General features: G+C 39.9%; 3 protein-coding genes across 8 annotated transcripts in view; 1 reads left to right on the top strand and 2 right to left on the bottom strand.

Moving 5' to 3' along the window:
• Positions 1–166: 166 nt before the first annotated feature.
• Positions 167–5,921, bottom strand: tent2 (terminal nucleotidyltransferase 2). 2 transcript variants are annotated; one of them, XM_077522470.1, is made up of 15 exons: positions 5,887–5,921; positions 5,411–5,548; positions 5,038–5,112; positions 4,712–4,964; positions 4,529–4,640; positions 4,375–4,463; positions 4,232–4,289; positions 3,344–3,410; positions 3,178–3,254; positions 2,974–3,102; positions 2,846–2,889; positions 1,939–2,075; positions 989–1,077; positions 691–770; positions 167–598 (listed from the first exon to the last, which is right to left on the bottom strand). In XM_077522470.1, exons 2-15 carry the CDS (start codon positions 5,506–5,508, stop codon positions 512–514), a joined length of 1,395 nt encoding a protein of 464 aa, XP_077378596.1. In that variant the 5' UTR covers positions 5,509–5,548; positions 5,887–5,921; the 3' UTR covers positions 167–511. The 2 variants fall into 2 exon arrangements, with proteins under 2 accessions (XP_077378596.1, XP_077378597.1); XM_077522471.1 differs by lacking the exon at positions 5,887–5,921 and having other exon boundaries at positions 5,340–5,498.
• A 1,029-nt stretch (positions 5,922–6,950) lies between these two features.
• LOC144019423 (zinc finger protein 862-like) lies at positions 6,951–10,778 on the bottom strand. 3 transcript variants are annotated; one of them, XM_077522469.1, is made up of 4 exons: positions 10,289–10,778; positions 9,065–9,190; positions 8,887–8,928; positions 8,061–8,199 (listed from the first exon to the last, which is right to left on the bottom strand). In XM_077522469.1, exons 1-3 carry the CDS (start codon positions 10,602–10,604, stop codon positions 8,900–8,902), a joined length of 471 nt encoding a protein of 156 aa, XP_077378595.1. In that variant the 5' UTR covers positions 10,605–10,778; the 3' UTR covers positions 8,061–8,199; positions 8,887–8,899. The 3 variants fall into 3 exon arrangements, with proteins under 3 accessions (XP_077378594.1, XP_077378593.1, XP_077378595.1); XM_077522468.1 differs by having other exon boundaries at positions 6,951–8,199; positions 8,887–9,190; XM_077522467.1 differs by having other exon boundaries at positions 6,951–9,190.
• A 1,100-nt stretch (positions 10,779–11,878) lies between these two features.
• The window catches only part of homer1b (homer scaffold protein 1b), a 28,586-nt gene continuing 18,120 nt past the window's right edge, over positions 11,879–22,344 (top strand). Inside the window, exons 1-3 of one of the 3 annotated variants that reach the window (XM_077522123.1) lie at positions 11,879–12,112; positions 12,202–12,562; positions 20,207–20,363. In XM_077522123.1, coding sequence (XP_077378249.1) covers positions 12,558–12,562; positions 20,207–20,363 — 162 coding nt within the window. In that variant the 5' untranslated portion in view covers positions 11,879–12,112; positions 12,202–12,557. Of the gene's footprint in view, positions 12,113–12,201; positions 12,563–19,981; positions 20,364–22,344 lie in introns of those variants that run through there. The other 2 variants (XM_077522124.1, XM_077522122.1) reach the window with 2 other exon arrangements.

The raw sequence follows: 22,344 nt of genomic DNA, 5'->3' as shown, positions 1-22,344 counted from the left end.
ATTTACAGTGTGTGCCCCTAAATCTTCAATTTACTCTCCTAAAATGTGAGGTAATGGGCCACTATGCTCCTAGCAGTCTAAGATCTCTGGATTAGAACCATAAAATGCTGTTTTTCACCAAAGCATAAAATTTTACATACTTCACAATGGATTCAAAAAGATGACATAGTAATTTATACAAAGCCCTTGAGCTAACATGGAAGAAAAACTTCCCTTGGCGTTCCCTCACAACTTGACATTCCCCCGCAATCATTGGGAACAAAGTTTTTCTTTTCTTCCATGTCACCTTCGTGGCTCTGTAGATTTAATTTCTAAGATGAAAACAGACAAAAATATCATACAAACATTTACAAAACACATTTTTGAATGTAAGAAGAGAATTAAAAAAAAAAAATCAAACAAAAGTCTTTATAACAAGTATATGCAAATTAGATAAAGCTTTAGCGGACTGGGACATTTTCAGGAATAGTGATCCAGTTTGGCCCTGGAAAAAAAAAAGATCAGAGAGTCCTTATTTCCAGGATGTTTCCTCATCAATGATCTCTTGTACAGGAAGAATCGAGTTCAGGTCCATTTCCCTCCGTAGCGATAGCCAGGACTGTGCAAACAGACAAACATGGAAGATGAGCATAAAAATAGGAACATAAGGATTACTGTTGAACTCCAAAAAATAAAAATAAATCCACATACCTCAATAAACTGAGATTTAATGTAAGCGAATTTCTCTTCCTTGAGGACTGCCCGCGCAACATTTTTCCCCTCAAATGGTTCTGAAAGAGAATACCATGAAATCAGTCACATCCATTTCAAAGTTACTTGCATTGAGATGTGTGCATGTTTTGTTTTTAAATACTGAATCTCCTAAAATTGATGATTATTCAGGAAAATAACATTTCCTCTCCGCCTAACGTGAATTATATCTTGAGGATTTTTTTTTTTTTTTTTTTTCATGACTGCATTGTAGTGGTACAATTGACAACATGCTTACCTTCCACACATATGAATTTATTTTTCCACTTTGGATGATTATGCCTGGGCAAAGCTTTCCCAGCTCGAACAGAAATCACATTCTTCCAGCTGCATTACAGAAAAGATGACACATTACTCAGTTATAATTGGAACCCAGTTTGAATATGCAGTATCTGTTGGATTTCATTAGACTGGGCAACTGTACCTAATGTTTCGGCCTACTTTAATGTTTTTGGGGGAGCTTTTGGTTTAACAGTCAGGATTGCATATTATGCAAAATAAATAACATATTGGAAAAGTATGGCAATTTAATAGAAAAGACCTTTTACCTTTTTTTTTTTAAATTAATCAATTCTACATATATTTTACCTGTGGTTTCCACAACGTATATGTTCTCCAGAATAACATGTTCTATTTATTTATCTTCAGCAGTATTAGCTCCTGACTGCTTCACTGTAACCAGCATTTTCTTAAAATTTCACCCAAAACAGCAGCGTGACAGATTGCATTTCTGTCCTGCATTTTGTGGTAATGGATCTGGTGCAACACATGGTGGTATCTAGTCATAAGGATAAATGCAAACCAAGGAAAGACCTTTTATTTGCTTCATCTGGAGGAAAAGTTGATGCAAAAACAAAAAAAGGAAATACACAACATAAGGATTGTGTTTGGGCGCCCTTGACATGTCACTTAATTTCAACCCAAATCAAGTCAAGCGTGTGTGCTTCTACGACATGCCATGTTATGAACAGCCCACATCATACGATGTCAGGTTAGTGCTGCGGAAAGCCAGAGGTCACACCTGCCCCTGGCACTCAAGCAGAAACATGAGAGCAGCGAAGAGGAAGGACGACAGAGGGAAAGGGAGAAAGAGAAGCAAGTTGGCGAGGGGACCGGAATACGCGACAGGCGCGGAAAGCACAACAGAAGTGTGACGCATGCGCATCGGCGATGTCATGTGTTGAACACCTGAATTCTGTTGCATAGTATCGGAGAAAACCCAGAAGCAGCCTTCCCATAGATGATTGGTTTTGGGAGTTGTAGTGTGGGATGTTGTTGGCTCTCTCGGGGATCATGTCAATCTCCAAAGAGGGATCAAAACACTCCTAAAAATCAAGACAAAAATATTTACAACTCCAATGTGATTATATGACTCATGTTATCGTTACAAATTATTACAAAGGCCATGTCAACAGTTTTTTTTTAAACTTAAATTTGTTTTCTCCTGTCATGTTCCCATGTGGCTTCCTGTTGCACATGAATTTTTAAATATTTAGTTTAGAGAAATTAACCCTATAAAGCTTGTACCATAAAATATATGAGAGAAAATTTTGATTCTTTGTAAATACAGTATTTATTGGTCCTTTTGAACAACAAAAAAATAATGTTTTGTTTTGTTTTTTTAAATCAACTTCCACATAAGACTTTTGATTTGTGTCATATTTGATACATCTGGTCACAATGCTTTAAAATCGTACATTTTTAACTGTCAAAAATATAATAATAAACAGACATATCAAACATATTAACATTTCCAAAAATCTGAACATTCCACTATTAATAAGTATAGGTGTCTCTCCTTTCTTAATTGGGTGATCTTGTAAGGTCGCTGGAAAAGCCTTCAGATAGGTGATATTGCCCTCTAATGGAGTATCATTGCGATACACGTGTCAGATCATACACGTCAGGATTTTAATAGGAAAAAAATATTATACTCATGAAATAAGAGGGCTCAACATGTCTTGTATTCAATATGATACGTTTGGCTTTCCCGTTATTTTTGTTTGTTTGTTTGTTTTTTTAAAGTATTTTCAACAGATCGAGGTATCCTGCTCTGGTCAAACTACCCCAAGGATGAAAAGTGGGTAAGACTTACTGGAAAGTCCATTTGCAGAGAAGGAAGCACTGGTTTTTCAAGGGCTGAAATGGCAAATAAGAAATTATTATGTATCCTGGAATGGGGATTAAAATGGGCGGACTTTGTGTATTTGTGTGTGCACTGACTTTGGAGGTAGTGCAGCACCATGAGCACCAGTGTGTAGCTGCTTAACGTTCCTTGACTGGCATCGTTGATTTGGTGGTGCTTTGCCCACTTCTTGATAACAAGGATGAGGGGTCGTATCCTGGGCTCAGCTTGGGGTCACATGACCAGATAGTTAGCCTTCCTCTAACTAATGGAACTGACATCTGATTTGGGAGAACAATTACCATATGCATAACTCTTCAGGAGGAATGTGTTTCGGATGCCCACAACGTTGTTGACGTTTAAGTCAAACATCAGATTGCTTCAGAGAGAACACCACACATGGTTCAACTTTAGATTGCACCGCAATGTGACAGCCAAAGTCAATGACTAGAGTTGCTCCTACCTTACCTGCCTTTCTCTTGGAACCTGAGGATCGGCACTTTGGCTCTGATCAGCCGCAGCCGCTCCACCAAATCTGGCAAGAGAAAGCAAGAGTCATTTTTTTTCAAAAACATTTGATCTCATAGTGGATTTAGCACCACCTTGTTGTGGTTGGAAAATATCACAATAGGGTGTTGATTAGGGGTGTGAATTGCCTAGTACCTGACGATTCGATTCGTATCACGATTCACAGGTCACGATTCGATTCGATACCGATTAATCCCGATACGAATGGTCACGATTCGATACCGATTAATCCCGATACGAATTTATAAGTCGATTGTTGCGATTTTGTTTCATTAATATTTAGAAAATACTAATCAGTAAGCTTGTAGAGTGTAAGATTTATATGAAAATGTATTATTTATTTATCTGAAATTTCAGTCTTATAGAGGTTGTAATCTGTTTCATGTTTGAACAGCATTAAAATAAAAATATTAAGGCTTAATGTGCCGTTCATATAACATTCTTCCATGCTCAAGGTGTGAATCCTAAAAAAAAAAAAAAAAAAAAAAAAAAAAAAAAAAAAAAAATCGATTCTGCCGATTATTGAATCGATTCGAGAATCGCGCGATGTAGTATCGCGATATATCGCCGAATCGATTTTTTTTTAACACCCCTAGTGTTGATTAGTCAACAGGTTGAATGTATGGATAGTTTCACACAAGTCTGCTAGGGGACGAACCAGTTTCCTTTGATTTACTTTAACCACAGGAAGTTAACTTGTTTTTATAATCATACTTGTTTTCCCTCTCCAGTGTGGCTCATCTAAATTCTAATTTTCTGACACTCAGTGGTTAACACTTAATTGTAATTTCATTGGTATTAAATCTGCAAAAATGACTTTTTACTCACTCATTGACCTCATAATCCTTTGGAGGGTAGAGAGTACAGCAACTGGGTCTGCTTTTATCTGAAACAGAAAGAAATGTGATGATGAGAGCAAAGTTGTGCTGGCACAAAACGGCAAAGGTAGAGTTAAAAACTCAGACATTTACACTTTCATGGGGGACATAACACAAATCGGCATCACTGCTCCGGCTGGCTAACCCACTCATGGTGGATCCGGTCATGTACAGCCGCCCCACTGTGAAGGAAAACAAAGCGGTGATGACGAAAAGATAACATTGTGAGAGAGTCATTAATACACACTTTTGGACACACGTATGTCTTGTTGCAGCAAACTTCTGCACGTCTCTTTCCGACATAAATCAGAAGGCTGCTGCTGGCACATCTCGAACAGCATGACCATCTGACTGCTTAGCTGAAGGAACAACAGGCAGACAACATGAAAAAACACTCGGCGTGATAACATACGGCGTTATTTTATACGACCTTGTCATTGTCATGAACGTGCAGGTTCATGGAGCAGCGCGGGATGGCAGGCGTGTGAGGGTGCATCTGGGAACGAGGGCTGGGAAGAGGGCGATCAAAACAGGGAGATGATCTTGAGCAGCCCGCCAATGCTTGGTCAGGACTAAAAGAGGGAGGAGGGTGATGAATGCCAGGTTGTCCTGGAGGGAGGGATGAGTAGTCGTCACCACGTTGGCGCTTCACAAGGGGGGAGCCATCGTCCTCAAGTTTCCTCCTGTAAAAGCATGTGAGATTTTAAAACCCAAATGCTGATAACTATCAATTTGAATGTGGACAAGTGGACATACTTGCGCCAATCACTCCTAGGGTGATGAGGTGGAGGTGGGGGCAATGTGGAAGGCTTCCACTCATACTTAGGCAAGCTGCCAAGTGCAGGAACATCAAAACTCATCAAAACGCCCCAAATACAGCGTTAAAAATACAGTGTCTTAAAAAAGTATTCATACCCTTTGAAATCATTCACATTTTGCCACTTTAAAACCACAAAATTAAATATTCCAAGAACATAAAGTAGCACATAATTATGAAACAGAAATGATACATAGCGTCCAAATTGTTAACCAAATGAAAATCTGAGCAGGGCATTTACAAGTATAGAGTATAGACCATGTTCCCACTTCCCACAATCCAACGCGCATACTGTCACTCAGTCAGGCTCACTCGTCTACTGCCTCGTGCTGGTAAACGTGGGGATCCACGGCTGCGGGCCTCGGGTTGTAGGCTGGTCGCCTCCTCGGTGTTGCGACCTTTGGGAACATGCCTCGCGAAACCTCAGCGTTAACACCACAGGTGTCGAAGCTACATGAAGAAGAAAAGAAAGAGGTGAAAAAGCAGGATATGAGAATGGCACCGTAAGTGCTGTGATAAGAGAGGTCGCTAGTGAACTGTAAGGATGATGACAATTGCACACGACGCTTCCAAATAATCAGTAACTCGTGCTGAAGTGGGTGAAGTAAGCTAGCTGCTACCAACTAGCGCTTCAAACTATGGGAAACACTAATAGGGGAAAAAAATTACTCTCCGGTGGCGCCTCGTAACCATTTTGACATAGGTAACGTATTAATAGGTAATAGTATTATCCCGGATAAAACGGTTAATTAAAATTTAATTCAAAATTACACGTTTTCAACACCTACCATTTCCAAACGTAAACTACTTCCTGCTCGTTTGATCTCGCGTTGTTGTGACGTAATCAATTTTAATTTAAAGTGGACGTGCCAATTTTTCGACGTCGCTATGAAAAATGTCACTTGGATTCAGTCTAATTTCGAATTAAATTAAACGCTTTATTTCTTCGTTGCAAGATTTTACCCAAATTGAGAGTATGAAAAAATAATACAAAAAAATACATATGTATATATTTTTAAAAATCATTAAGTACAGTAGAGATATGCAGAAATAATGAATGAGTGAAATAAACCAAAAATACACAAAATTGCTATTATTCCCATAAAAAACTTTTAAATAAATAGAACGTGAATAGTCACAAAGAATTCATTACCACGCATTCATTGGCTTGTGAGGTCCCTAATCTGGAGTTGGTTATAACATGAATACAAAACACAAGATTCACCAGCCTGTATTTAAATTTTGGCCTTAATTCAAACATTTGTTTTCAAAGCTTTTCAGTATGCATCAATCAGTTACAGAGTTCAACAATCTGATAGCAATAACACAAATATTTATTATAAGGTCAATTTCATTGTTTTTTTCCCCCTCTGTTTTTTCTTTCTTTTTTTTGTTTTTTATTATTAAAAAGTATTTGGCCTTAATTTACCAATCAGAAAGACTAAATACTGTATGTCACTCACACACATTAAGTACATTTGAAATACTGTACTGTTGAACACCAGCATATGCAGTTCATGTGTGATAAAACAAAATGTATTCTGGCTATATAAGACAAACAAGCAATGTCTGTACGTGTGAGGGCATGCAAGGCACGAAAGACGCTGACTCATAGGAGCCATGTGTTTGAACAGGAAATGTGCTACTTCAGCTATTTTGTTAATTTTAATGATGAGATCACTGGCATTAAAAGAAAATCTCGGTAAAGCATGGACAAGAGAACTAAAATAGAAACTTATTGTAATCATTGTTTTACTCTTCACTTGCAGGGGAGTGGACAGGGAGGCTCTGCCTTCCCTGCACTCATCCCTTTCTGTGATTTAATCTCATGTAAAAATAAACACATGAAAGATTACATTTTCACAAGTTTTTATTTTTTTATTTATCAACAATTTCTGCCATAGTGAACAAGCAACTGAAAAAATTTGAACCACAATGAATACTTAACTCACTCATCCAAAGTTACCACGTGTTGAAGGTACCAACATTCAACGCACAAAAATAAAATAAATGGAAATAAAATAAATAAATATATGGAATTAAAATTGAACATCATGCAGAAGGAAAGGTATATTTGTTTTTACACTGTTTAATACGCCGGTTTCCCCATCTACAACTAAACCTTTTCATCATCAGACCTCCTTGGGATTGAAAAACAACGTTGAAACATCTTGACGGCCTCTGTGTTATCAAACTTAGCAAGAGGTGGCCCTTCGTTTTTTATCCTTACCAAGGCTTCTAGGGACAGTTCACCAAGAGATGCTCTCCAGTTGGTATTCGTTTTAGTCACTGTTAGGAAACACTTCTCAACTATAGCATTAGAAAGGGGTATTACCCTGAGACACTGAATGAGAAGTTTCAGCCTGGGAAAGCTTGCATCATACATTGCATGAAGTCGACTCCAAACGTCTTCAGGTGATTTGACAAAATGGCTCATGTTCTCCAAAACGTGACACTTGAATTCACCCCATTCAATCAATGTGCCTGATAGCAAGAGGTCCAAGTCAGGCTGATAGGCCTGGTCTTCTTCCGTTTGCATTGCTTGAAGTTGCTGATGTAGCTTATAATCAACTTCTGAATCACCGTCTAGTGCCAGGATCAGACTTTCAGTAGACCTGGATGACTTCCGCCTCTTGGACCTATGAACAAGCGCAAACTCAGATTCGTAAGTCTGAGAACAAGTTTGGATAGGTTTGCCATTAGGACTGATATGCTTCAGGATAAGTTCATGGAAATGTGTAGCTGCTTTCTTAATGTCATCATTCCCATAGGAGAGCGTGAAGGACTCCTCTGACATTGGCCAAAGACGTGTGTCCAGCAACTTTGAACACTTCAGCAGACCAGTGTCAAGATCAGAAAAACGGTCCGAAATGCACTTTTCAACATCACTCACATACTTCTCAACATGATTCTGAAAATATTCAAGACCAATGTTGACCTGCTGTAGTTCATGGCCACGAAATAACACTTTTGATTCTGATTCTGGGTCAGCCGTGGTTGTATGGTCGTACTCTTCACACTGCTTTATTAGCTTGGAAAGATCTTCACCCATGAAGGAAGTTGGTCCCGATTCCATGAGCTCTTGCAAATGCTGCAGAACACTGAGGGCAGATGGAAGGTTCACAGTATTACATTGCCAGGCAAGCCCTACTCTACTAATTGGCTCCAACAGTTTGGAGAAAAAGAGGACATGCAGTACAAATTTACAAGAAAGCAGCTGTTTCAAGACACCTTTTGCTTTGCCTTTATCTTGGGCAGGGTCAGCTGCCATGAATGAGATCTGGCTAACTATGACGGAATAAGACCGCAGGAGAGCTTGGCAGGCTTGGAGCTTATGCTGGACCCATCTTGTGCCATAACATTTCAATGGTTTCCCTACTCTCTCCTCCATAAGATGAGCTATTGTTCTCAGGTGAAGCAACCTTTTAGGGCTGTCTTGGTATAAGTAGTACAGGGACATTAAAGTGTCCGACACATCATCCATATAAGTCTTCTCAAAAGCCTTTTTAATGGCAAGTTCTAAGTGATGAGTCAAGCAATGGTTAGCTATTAGCCAAGGTACATTATGCTTTCTCAAAAGTGTGACCAAACCCTTTTTGCATTCCATATACTCTGATGCACCATCGGTTCCCAATCCTACCAAATGACTGGACAAATCTGAAATGCCCATCTTCCTGGCACTTTGCTCAATCAACGACTTGAGATCAGAGGCGGTGCCATCTAAAACATTCTTCACTCCAAGAAGCCTGCACTCAATATAACCACTGCTGTTGACAAACAGAACATACACAAGTTCTTTCTTCACTGCACCACTGTCTGTACATCCGTCACTGAAAAAAGAGAAAAATTCAGAAATTCCCAAAGTTATTTTCAAGTCCGTAACCATTGTCTCATTGACACTGAATAAAAGTTCATGAAACATTTTATCATTGTGGTCTGTCTTTCCAAGATTAACTCCATGCCTGCCTTCAAGTTCAACGATGTCCTCAAAACGTGCAAAGGGGATGCCTGTCTTGGCGACCAAGTAGGCAATGTCTATCAGCTTTGCAACTCCATTCCGACCAAAATCCTCTCGAGTGGCTAAGGCTTGTTCTGAAAATACAGAACAATAAAACAAATGAGCATGACAGCAAATGAGTCACTGGTCGTAGTTTATTCATTAGATTAGAATCCCCTTGTCTGTATATTTTATTACGCATTTCATTTACTGTAGTGTAAATACTGAAAAAGGTCCATTTCCAGTCAAGTCATTTTTTTTAAATACATTGAATTAATTCCAATAAAATACATTGATGGTTGTATTAACTAATTTGCTCCCAATAACGTGTAAATAATTTTTTTTTATGTTCTAAGTGTCCCAAAGACGTATTTATACGTTTTTTTGTTTTGTTTTTTAATTTTTGTATGCTAGAGCATACAGAAGGCTTTGATTCAGCCTCTCAACTGCAAAGAACGGGTGCAGAAATGGTAGTTATTACACAAACGGCCAGCAGCAGAGCAAAGGAGATCAACCAGAGCCATGTAGAAAAAAAGCTCAATTACTTACAATTTTGAATAGATTTGTGAAAACTGATGAAACTTAGCTCTCTTCTAATGCTAATTGCTGCAAAACGGAACCAGCTAGAAACATACTTTATTTTTTTTCCTGATGAAAGAAGAGACTTTTGATAGGTTCCATGCTTTTATAGCAATAGAACAATATTCTGTGGGCCTTGCAAAAATCAGTCAAAATCCTGTAAAACAGCCGGGAGCGAACGGGACTGCTTCTGTGAAAATGGCTGGGAGTGAATGAGTTAATTAACATAATAAATTGTATTGTTATTGTAGGCCTACTTCTTGCTTTGGGGTTTTATTTCTTATGAATAAAGCAGTAATTATTCCCCAAAAGACCAAAACAATGACGCTATGGTATGTACTTATTGTAGTAGTAAAATATACAACTCGCCCCCATCTAATTCATTTTCTTAACTCACTGTAAACAAATGTACAATATAACAATGTCGAGGGCCCCTATCCTGCATGTTTGAACGCTTGCCCTGCTCCAACACACCTGATTCAAATGATCAGGAATGTTGTCAGGCTTCTGTAGAGTTTGCTGATGAGATGATCATTTCAATCAAGTGTGTTGGTGGAGGGAAACGTCTCAAACATACAAGAGAGGGGGCGGGGAACTATCCTGAGTCAACTTACCGACAGGGGTGGATTGAAGCGGTCTGTCGGTAACGTTGACGGGATATTCTATGGTATGTGCTTTGAGGTGCTGCTCGCTGGTTGCATGTTTCCTTAGTCCGTCTTTCTTGAGCGCCGCCCCACGGACTCCCTTGACGTAATTAGCGCTGTAGTTACGTAAGGAGCGTATCTGCATTTCATGCTTTCTGCATAAAGAGCAATGTACTTCCTGCACCAGTCTATCAGAAATAATGGAATAGCACAACCACTGTCCTTCGGGATCCAATTCCCTGATCCAACCTTGCACCGTGGTGAGTTTGATACTGGTAGTATCCATTCGGAACCTCCGCGCGAAACGCTCGAACCATAAATCTGTTGTCAATATCAAGAAGGTTTCGTTCAAAGGAACGAATGTTTTCAGTGAATATGACCAAACGTGTTTCGTTCTTTTTCACAGTGAGCTGAACTCCAAGCCATTCACATGTCGGCTGGGAACGGAAACGGAAATGTATAGAAGTCTGTCACTCTCTTCGGAAACGACCAATCAGGAGCCAGCATCAGGCGGGGGCGGGACATCTGCCCCCGATGACGTTCCACGAGATCATTTTTCGCATACATTTATTTTGAATGTGTATTATTATCTTTCTCTGTTTATAAATGCAAAATGTGATTCTGTTTTTATTGCATGATGCGTTTTTTAAATAAATATGTTTAAAAAAAAAAAAAAAGAAACGAAGCGGAAGAAAATAAACGGCTATAAATACTATCATCGCTCCCTACGCGGGCGAGTTCGTAATTTTGCTTTTCAATGTGTTTCAATGAGGCGCAAAAATGCTCATTTTGATTCGCAAACGATCTATGTCGTTCCTCGATTTAATGGAAACCTTTTCATCTAATATTATAATGGGATTGTTGTTGTTGTTTCTAGATTAATAATGTTGAAGGCTTCAATGGTTTAAAAAAAAAGAAAAAAAAGAGAGAAGATGACAGAGAACAGTGGTCGACCCACGACACTTTATTTCCCTCAAAAATTCTGACATAACGGTCCACTCGCTTCCTTTCATGAACCCTCTTTACCTTGCCGAACGGCGCCCTCTTTAGGAAATTGAATGTCATAACACTATCTCAGCAGCTATTAATTTCTGTAACACCACGCCGCATATTTGACCATTCTTTACTTTTCAAGCTATTTTCTCATAATTGAAAGGAGAAAAAATAGAACTGACTATTTTCTTTGGATATAAATTGAACATGATGGACATATATAGACAAAATGCCCAAGTAAACACAAGGTGGCTAATTAAATCAAATAAGAGTACAGGTTTTTTTTTTTTTTTTTTTTTGCCATCGTCATCTGCGGAAGTTGGAAACACGGATCATGCCCATTTTGGCAGAAGGAGTAAAAAGTAGGTGAGACGTAAAAAGTTGTCAGAGAAGAGCAGATAATGAAATAAAAGTATTTTTTTTATTACCCTATTTGTGCAGGTGTTTCTAAATGTGTCCGGTGTAGCTTTACTTCCCAATAAACTTGGTCAACAATGCCTCAAAAGGAAACGAGTCTCTTGAGAATCCAGTGACGTCACTGCGGAGGACGGTGCGGTGACGTGGGAAGTTCGATATAGTGACACGCTGCTCCGCCGTGGGAGGAAGGATGGTGGACGATGCATCAATATTCGCAACCAGATGTGGAAACCTAATCCAACCTGTACCATACACTTTTGGACGCATTGTTTTTTTTATTCATGCATTGTCACGATAAATAATATACATCGACTGCAGACTAAGGAGAACAGCGCAGAAATGATGCACTCATAGAAACGTGGGGGTGTATCCTGCGAACCAATGGTAATAAGGGAGAGGGAGGCGGGTGGACGCTGGGTGATGCTGCTGTGTGTTATCAACTGCCTCTGGTTTGTCTTTCCACGTCCACGCAGCGGGGCTTCTCCACCCTCTTCTGCCTCCTCTTCCTCCTCCAGCTTGGAATCTGTCATTGACGCCTCAGCCTCGCGGCACCTCGTCGCATCTCCAGCTCCAGCGGCCGAGAAGGGGAAGGACGATTTTGGGATTGGGAGCCATGCGCACGGCGACGTTTCTGCGTGGGTCCGCGCAGTGACAGCCAGCCGCGGGGGATGGAGCACTTGTCATCACATTCCTGCAGACGCAACCGACGGTGATAGAGCAAGAGGAGGCTGCAGTGTGGCCACAACAACATCATATATACGCAGCGTCTTATCCGAGGGGAGATTGCTTGTTGTTACCAGAGGTGTCGCCTTGCGTTTCAGCCTCAACAATGGGGTAAGTGATTATCATCACAGATTGGCTCACACTAGCCTCAATGGACATGTGAAGACACACCGTAATGGATGCGTCTTATATTAGAAAAAAAACAATATCAAAATGCACATTCAGATTCATAGTGGTTTGGTTGATCATAAAAATGCTATCAAAATTCCTCTTAATTGGGTCTGTGAATAAGCCAGACTTGAGGCCCAACATGGAAAGTTGCATTCATTACCCAACTTTCAGGATCCGAATTGTGAGTTTGCTCCCAAAGTAAGACAAAATCGAAGTCGAAAAGTTGTTCCCCCCAATTATATTCCATATTAATTACATTGTGACAACTTATCAAGTGTATTGAAGTCCAGTACAAAGCTGAAACAAATATTCAGTGCTTGGTTTGATTGGAAATGTAAAAATTGAGGGGCAGTTGGGGGGAATGTTCACTCTAATACAGCACGAACCTCTGCCAAATCTTAATTTGGCTTCTGTAAAAGTATTTGAACCTGTAATTGCTGTGAATGTTTAATTACTGCCAAAATACATTTCATTCTACATCAGTAAGATTTGATATGATAAAATATAACCCCCAAGACTACCCCCCCCCCCCGTTTTAAAATCATATTTTAAAGTCAAAGTCAACCCCAACATTTATTTATAATTTTAAATACTGCGTTTGTGAAATATAAGTTAACGCAAAATACTTTTATTTTTTGTTTTCATTCAAGTACGGGGCGGCCATTTTGTCACTAGCTGTCAACTAAAAATGACATCACAGTTGCTCAGGGCTCAGGTAACGATCAATCACGACTCACCAGTTTTCTGAAGCTGAGCTGTGATTGGTCATCACTTGAGGCCCTACTGTGATGTAATTTTCTGTCAACAGTGACAAAACGGCCGCCCCCTGAAAAATGGATAAAAACTGGAGGATTTTGCCACTTATTGCACATTTTGCTTAGACTAGTGGGAGCATATATGACATATTGCTGCAAAGAAAACTTTTGGGGCCACTTCTCTTTAATTTCATACCATTATTGAAGATAATAATGCCGCGTCGCCATCACGCTTTGACGCTATATTATAGACAGTTATGTAAGTTTTGAACATGAGCATATAGCAACATGATTTCTTCTCCAACGTTGCCAGACATCTGTGCTGTGATATTCCGTCTGTACATTCTGTTCCGGGTCTTTACATGCAGGAATCGGAATCGCAACGTTGTTTGAACGCTATTTTTGCGACTGCGAGTGGCATTCTTGTCTCCATGGCAGCAGCTGTGACCTTAAATATCTCCCACAACATGCGCCCACCAGCGAGATGTACCTGCTTGGTGTGCTACAGCGCTCATTTTCACGACGCCCATCTTGCGCCCAGTGGTCCCGAACCCCCACCAGGCCTCGCTTTCATGAACAGATGTCTCCCACAGTTTAGTGGGATTAATGACCCGCCGGGAGGTTGATAATATGGCGCGAGGCATGGCACAATTTCAGCCAAAACTCCTGCATTAGCTACAATGCGCAGAAGGCTTCTACGGAGCGCATTCACACCTCCCACAGTGTGGGCAGCACATCATCCATCCATCCAACCAACCGTCTCCCACCTCGCGGCAGCTCTTGCCGAGCTCTGCCACGCTGGTGACTAAGTTACTATTATGAAACTGACTCAGTGAGTCAATTGATCCACAATGGAACATATCAAATGCGATTGAGAGCACAGAGAGGCCTCACGTGTTGGTATGTACCTGCGCAAATGCGTCAAAAGGTGCCTAAAAGTGTCATTCTGACACCTAATTAAAATCATATTTTATGTTTCAACCGCCTCTTCGAGACCGAGCCTGTTACAGTTTGTAGTTGGGCTGAGAACATCAATGCTTACATGCCAACCAATCAAAAAACTGTTTGTTGTCATGGCAACATGTAAGCATTGTTCGGACAACCCAGCGACAACAGGGTGAGACTGCCGATACCCAACCTTATAGGTATCGATACCAGGATCGGCTGCCCTCTTATACGATCATGAACTAGAAATTAGAAGGATAGAAAATTGCCATTAATTTCATCCAATTTTAAGGAAATATGCTATATTTGGACTCATAAGCCTTTCTTTAAAATAATTTTATTGCAAATGGCAATTGGCTGGCAACCAGTTCAGGGTGTACCCCGCCTACTGCCCGAAGCTCGCTCTCTCACTCACGCTTGTGTGAGTGAGTGAGTGAGTGAGTGAGTGAGTGAGTGAAAAAAAATAATCCGTGCAAGCTGTCAAGTTGCCGTGGGAGTGATGTCATGCAGCTGACCAATTCACCTGGCCCCGTCTGCAGACAGTGAGTGACACGCCCCCCAGCCCGCCACTCTGCGATTGGCAGGAGGGGTAAACAACTGTCTGTCTACAGAAACGTCCCACTGTTGACAAAACAAACACAAAATGGCAAAATGCTGGGGTGGTGGGGGTTTAGGAAAAAAAAAAAATCACCACCACACACTAACTGAAGCCCAGAGGTGTAGATTGAGAAGGAGTTCATGTGTATATATCCTGTATTTATATTGTTCATTTTCCTGAGTGAAAACGGAAGACCATGCCTTTAAATTTGAACATCAATATAAAATACAAATTGTACTCACATAAAAGTTTTAAAACAAATACATTTTAAAGATTGAATGAAAATATTTTGTAGCAAAAAGTTAAATACAAATGAACCATGTTGGGCAGTGGTACTAGTGTGGAACTAGTAGTAGTAGTAGTAGTAGTGAAGCGCACTGAGCTGGTACCACTGGTAGGTTATTATTATTCTCTTTCTTTCTCTTTCTTTCACCACATAAGCACACATTAGTATCTTGCAAAAGGTATCCAACGACTACTACGTCCAAGAATCTCCCTCATGTATCTAAAGATGGCGGCAACAAGTGATCTCTGACTGACAAAAATTCCACCAGGATTACAAAATCCTGATTGGGCCTTACTCATGTTCTCGTAACTTTCTCGAAAGTGTAGTGTGACTTTCCTTACCAGTCCATCATCGCCTTTGGTTCAATACCAAGCATCTTTCTGCTTGCTGTTATGATACATTTGGGAAATGTCCAGGATGGACAAAAATTGGAGATATCTATCAACTTCTTATTAAAAAAAAAAATATATAGGCCTACCATCAATTCCTGTTTTCTCTCTGTGACCACACTCACTCTCTCCCATGGGGTCTCCAAGTTGGGTCCTCGAGAGCCCCTATCCAGCCTGTTTTCCATGTTTCTCTCCACTAACACACCTGATTCATGATTGGGATCGTTATCAGGCTTCTGCAAAGCTTGCTGATGATTAACTGATCATTAGATTCAGCTGTGCTGAAGGACGGAGACATGGAAAACAGGCTGACTGGATAGGGGCTCTCGAGGACCCAACTTGGAGACCCCTGCTGTAGGGGAACTTAGTGCACAGGTCATCTAAGGCACTTTTAGTAAATAGAGCAACTTGAAGCGCACTCATTAATAACCCAACTCTGCTTAATGTGAGCTCAACTCTCTCGAAAGTGTCTCTCTGTGGAATTAATAATAAAGCGAGAAGGAGAAAAAAAAAGAAGCTTTCCAAAGAAGGCAAGCCTCTTGGGTGCTGGGTGGGGGTCAAGGTGTCTAAGGAAAATGAGCACTCCTGGGGTGGACCACTATTATGTAATGCTTGTTTTATTCTGCAGAAAACGGGGCAGCTGCATCGTTAAAGGGGAAACGCTGAAGTGGAAAATCGCACGCAGTCTTTTGCATGATGAAGTGACACACGTGAAAGCAGTTTGAAATTATTCACATCTGTGCAACAAGGCCCTGCGGTGAATCATACAGACAACACTTGTCACTCCTGCTACAACTTTAGAAGGCCTGTCCGATTTTTGTGACACAACGTGGTACTACACTGCAGGCATGCATTCTAAATGCAGACGCACTGAAGTATTTAAAAATACTGACAAAAGTGTTCATAACAAAAGTTGAATGTCATATTAGATGAACCACAATATTGCAATTTTAATATAACGTTTTATACTATCTTTTCTCTTTTATCAGATCTTTATGCAAATATATTGTGGCCAGTCAGTGGCCGCGAGCAGTTTATGGAATCCTTCATTTCTCAAAAATGACTGCATCATCTGCTCTCGCTCCTTTGCATTCATCACATCACCCTTTTCTCCCTCTCCCTTCACCACGCTGCCTTCAAGTCTCGTAGCATCACCTGATCTTGTGTCGCGCAGTGCACACTGCACGCCAACACGACCGATCACCCTCCACTTCCTCTTCTTGTATACTAAATTACTATGATTATGATTAATTCTGCGTGTGAGGGGCAACATATTAGAAACACCTCACATGAACTACAACCACAAAAATAAACTCATACATGAAATAATATCTCTCTGTACCTAATGAAGTGTCTGATGAGTAGCCTGTATTTTGCTACTGATGACCACTGCAAGATCATTTTGAGTGCAAACAAGGTCAAGTTATTGCAGCAGACCTCCAGGAAAAACTATTATGTAATTTGTCTGCTGATTAAAAGGAATGGGAAAACGGTTTAATTGAAAAAGGCACGTGATTTTTTTTTTTCTCAGAGGATGTAGCACCCTATAATATACTAATTTACTGCAAATAGAATAATGTCTGAAAATGTAAAAAAAAAAAAAAAAAAATGCACTTAACCTGATCAAAAATATAATAAAATCCAATAATGAAAATCCAATAATGTCATAATTTTTTGACAATGTTTTTATTTCATTAATTATTTCCTATTATTTTTAAATGTTATGTATTTTTATTGTAATACTTTTGTAATGTCATTTTCAGTCGACTAGTGGTAAAATGGCCGCCTCACGAGATGGATAGAAACAGATGGAAGTTGGTGCTTAACTCTTTTACTGCCACACGTTATCAAAGAAAAACTTTGATATGGCAGAGGCTTTGATCATTGATGAAAAGAGATATAATGCTGCCATCTGCTGGCCATAGTTTAGAGTGTTTTGGATTCCACAACCTATTGACCAGGCAGCGCTGCACTTAGACGTTGCACTGAGAAAAAAAAAATGTTGACGTTATTTAACGTTTATGGCAATATACGTCGTGATTTTACTGATCGTTATTAAACGTTTTCGGCGGTCAAAGAGTTAATAGACATATTCTGAAGACAATTCTTGGGTTGATTTCCTCTTTTATTGTAAAAAAATTAATTAAAGAAATACTACCCAAAACATCCATCATTTGAACATATAAGGTATGCCCTTTTGTTGACAACTGTTGGGTGTCACACATTGTAACAAAACGGCGGGGTGATTGCATTCACGTGCGAATCAAAGCGCTGGAATGTTGTGGTGTTTGATGCGCGCGCAAGTGAGCGACAAGCGATGCCAAATTAGCCGCAGCTTTGTCAAATTATGCAATGCGATAGGACGCCAGTTGCCAAGCAGCTATTGCACAGATCACACAGACGGGGCCCGCGCTCGTGTGATGTGTGCACAGTCGCAATGACTCACAGTTCCGCCACTTGCACTGCTGTCCGTGATTATGATAATTTGCACTCCACAAGCAGCTTTGTGGAGGAGTAATCAGCCCAAATTCACTCTCGCCACTTCCTCTGCGCTCACCCGTTCACCCCCCCCCCCCATCATGCTCCTCCCGACTAACTTGCCTCTGTTTCGGTGTTGTTCTGTCTTTACCAGTCTGGGCTAATCACACACAGGAGGGGTAACTGCTGATGAATTTTAATATTCATTAATACACCAAGCCTTTGATGTCCCCCATCACCCCCCTCAGTGCAGTGTAAGCACTTCTCTATCTCCCGTTCTGCCAGTACTGCCAGCTCAGAATATCTCCCCCTGCACAATGTGCTTTGACTGCATGCATGCGTGCGTGTGTACTGACTGTAGATTCGAAATGTCGACACAATGCTGGGATGAGAGCAATGTCAGTGGTTAAAACAAACAAACAAACAATTGCAATGTTTCCTAAATCTTCTCTTAACACAATGGTTCTCTAAATAGTCTTAATGGTTCTTATTTTCACAAGGAAATTGTGAACGTGTTTTTGCAAACATTGAACGAACCACATTTGCTACCTTCGCAAACATGTGACCCTCAGTCGGATACAGACTTTAGCAAGAAGTAGACATGCAAAATAAGATTTTCCTTCACGGGCCACATAAAATGATGTAACAGGCCAAATGTGGCCCCCGGGCCTTGAGTTTGACACCTGTAATCTACTGTCATGCATGTTAAAGTCAGAAGTGTCTTTAACACATCTGACATCATCATGTAGGGCTGCTAGATTAGGGGAAAAATAATAATCACAATTTTTTGTGGAAATTAATTGAAATCATGGTTTCAAACAATTATTTTTTGTTACAAAACAAGAACATGGTTAAGCATTTTAAAATATTAACACCAATTGAAAAAAACATAGAAACACTAATTATGTAAGTTCCTTTTGGACCAAACATAATTTAAAATAATATCCATCCATCCATCTTCTTCCGCTTATCCGGGGTCGGGTCGCGGGGGCAGCAGCTTCAGGAGGGAAACCCAGACTTCCCTCTCATGTAAGTTCCTTTTGGACCAAACAGAAATTTTAATAATAATATATATTTAAATTGGCAAAACACTTGAAGTTGGAGTGCAGCATGTGCACTGTGTGGTAGGACGATCATTTATTTTTTGGTACAAAACAATGAAATGTTTAAACGTAAAAGACAAAAACTATTAAGACAAATAAAATTCTTTGAAACGCTATAATTATGCAAGTTCCTTTTAGATGAAACTTAAATAATTTATTAAATTAGTTATTTAAAAAAAGGTACAAATGTATCAATTCAAACAAACAAAATTAGTGTAACACCGGTATTTATTTATTTTATTTTATTTTTAAATTATGCTGATTTTGTAATTTAGGAGTGTAATAATTGAAATTGTAATAGAATTTTGATTAACTGCACAGCCCTATCACCATGTGATGTACAGAATGTTTTTATTGTTATTCCTTATTCTAAGAACAGCACAAAAAAAGTATTTTAAAATACAGTGTACTTTACATTTACTATTTATGGCCTAAGTTGCACAAGTATGAATCCAGTCTGAATCTTCTGATGGAGTAACCAAACTATTAAGGATGTGTTTCTTTGACAGGTGTGCTTTTTTTTTTTCCCTTATTTGAGAGCGTTCAACAGGCTATGTTTCTATATACACACATGCAGGAAAGTGAGTCCATGTGGAAAGTGGTGTCCAGCGGGGTGTGTCTTTGGCAGTAAAGCGTGGCCTACTGTCTATATTTAGCCCGAAACGCTCTCTTTTCTCCCCTGCGTGACCCCCGCGCCGTTCCGCAGACATTCCCATATCGGCGCATAGAGAAGACGCCGCTGACTGCAAAAGAGGGCAAACACAGTTGGCTGGTCGTGATGACGACAGAACTGCTCTCCGCTTTGTTTACGGTCAAGAATACACCTGCGCGTACTGGACCATGCGCATTCATCGCTGTTTTGGTTTAGATTTCATTTTTTCCTAACGATGGAGGACGGCGAGCTCGTTATTCGCTTGCCCGGGCGATCCGGCGGCTCCCCGGCGGACGGCAGGAGCTTCCGCGCCGGCTTCGGAGAGACGTTGGTGCTGCGGCACAAGGAAGTTCACAACTTCTTTTTCGTCCCCTTCAGGGAGCAGCCCATTTACAGCACGCGGGCCCACGTCTTCCAAATCGACCCCAACACCAAGAAGAACTGGCTGCCCACCAGCAAGCACGCCGTCACCGTGTCCTACTTCTACGACAGCACGCGCAACGTCTACCGCATCATCAGCCTGGATGGTACCAAGGTGAGCTCGAGTTTTCTTCCGCGGCATGCGTTTTGATCGCTGACTTGCTTTGATCAAGATGTCGTCCTTTCATACAACCTTGCAGCTTCTGTTCTTAAATTGCTCAGCACAGTGAAAGCGTTGCACGCTGTCACAAGACTTGGAGCTCAGGTTGCATGTGTGTGTGTGTGTTTGTATGAGTGCATATAAATACTATTTGCACATGTACTGTATCTGCAAGTTTGCCTGCTTGGCATATACCAAGAGGTCAGCAAATTTTACTGTCAAATGAGCCATTTTAGGCTAAATAAATAAAAAATTCTGTCTGGAGCTGCAAAATGAATGTCCAATACTTAATTTTATCTGCATTGCACCATAGCAAATACTTTGAGATTCCTTTTCTTCTACCTTTGGTCTGACGTTTTTCGGACTTTCATTTTTTTTGGGGTAATTTTGGCGATTTTGTGGATATATTGAGATAATTGACTACCTCTACTTCCTTTTTTAGACATTTTATGGCTATGTTTTGACTTTTTTTCGCTTTAAATTTTCTGACATGTTTGGCAATTTTTTTGGACACTTTTTGGGATTTCTTCTTTTGTTATTGAACATTTTCACGGTTACTTTTGAACATGAATGTGTGTTAGTGCAAGTCTATTTGAACGATTAAAAAAATAAATAAATAAATAAATAAAATCAGCAATTACAGAGAATGAAGCTTCAAAATCGTAAAAAATGGATCCTACTTGGTCTAGCAACTTACATCATCATCTTGCAAATCCTTAAAAAGATGTGTTGAATCCCTGAATATTTAAATACGGCCTGATTTAGTATTAAAATGTCTTAAATCGGTCTTAACAATTGTTATCGTATATTTAGTTGACCATATTTGATTTCCAAAAAAGAAGACACTTGGTCCAGCTTCAAACTCAGGGTTTACTCAAAGATGTCATACATTATAACTATTTTAACATGTTCTTCCTCTCTTTTGAAGTCTTACTTGATAAAAGTGCAACCTTTTTTTTTTTTTTTTTTTTCCCCCCAATATCTCCCTTTCAACCAGCCAAACTCCCGCGATCGACCTTTTTCTTTTTGGTGCCTTGTGGTGTTTGTCACGTTTTTATTCACGACTGCCACCTCTGGCCTAAAATGTAACTGCATCCTCTGTGTCAAGCTCATGCATGGTGCGCGTGCGAGTACGTGTGCTGAAATAAACTTCTTTTTTTTCCAGTTTTCTTGTAGTCTGAGCTGGAGTTTGGCCTCTTGTTTTTTTTTCCTGTCTCTAACCCAATTGTGTCATACGCTAAAAGTAAATGTCCGCGGGGACGAGAATGACATCATGAGAGGGGATGAGAGGACATATGATAAATAAGAAAAGCCACGGTGAACAAGCTATAATGATGATAATGTAGCTTTTGTCCTAAACCTCACGTCACATTAACCCCAGGAAATTATTTGATGATGTAACCCACATGCATGTTGCCCATAACCCTTCCCAAACTCTTATTGATGTCAGTTAATCAGAAATGTTCCACAACTCCCCCTCACTGATTGATCAGCTGTTAATTAGCTCTGCTTTAGAGATGTTGGATTACAGTATGGAAGACTTTAAATGATTTTGTTCCCCACATCTATCGCTGTCAACAATTCTCATTAACTGTGTACTGTGTAAAGTCTCTAAATAATTCATGACCTTTCAACACTGTCTCCAGTTCTCAGATATTTAATAACACTTTCCACTGTTTGATTCTGTTATTTTTAAAAGGGGACGTCAACCAAAAAAATAAATAAATAAAAATCTTGACAATAATATGTTATATATGACTTCACTTGTCTAAATATGACATTCTAATTAAAATTAAATTTGTGTAATATGAGTTAAGCAGCAAAATCGATCAGGGGCGGCCATTTTGCCACTCGCTGTCAACTGAAGATGACATCACAGTTATTCAGGTCTCACATAACAACCAATCACAGCTCAGCTTCAGAAAACAGCTGTGAT

The sequence above is a fragment of the Festucalex cinctus genome, chromosome 5, assembly GCF_051991245.1.
Source record: "Festucalex cinctus isolate MCC-2025b chromosome 5, RoL_Fcin_1.0, whole genome shotgun sequence".
In the NCBI taxonomy this organism is placed as follows: domain Eukaryota; kingdom Metazoa; phylum Chordata; class Actinopteri; order Syngnathiformes; family Syngnathidae; genus Festucalex; species Festucalex cinctus.
This window is presented reverse-complemented; position numbering and strand designations above follow the sequence as displayed.

Bases quoted from the DNA above. Each gene is read 5' to 3' on its own strand.
- tent2 (XM_077522470.1), bottom strand. From the start codon at position 5,508: ATGTTCCCAAAGGTCGCAACACCGAGGAGGCGACCAGCCTACAACCCG. The intron at 3,411-4,231 runs GTGAGTAAAAAG...TTCTCTTGCCAG, and splicing joins AAGGATTATGAGGTCAATGA to ATTTGGTGGAGCGGCTGCGG. The intron at 3,255-3,343 runs GTAAGGTAGGAG...TTCTCTCTGAAG, and splicing joins AGGTTCCAAGAGAAAGGCAG to CAATCTGATGTTTGACTTAA.
- LOC144019423 (XM_077522467.1), bottom strand. From the start codon at position 10,604: ATGGATACTACCAGTATCAAACTCACCACGGTGCAAGGTTGGATCAGG. The intron at 9,191-10,288 runs GTAAGTTGACTC...CTGTATTTTCAG, and splicing joins GCTTCAATCCACCCCTGTCG to AACAAGCCTTAGCCACTCGA.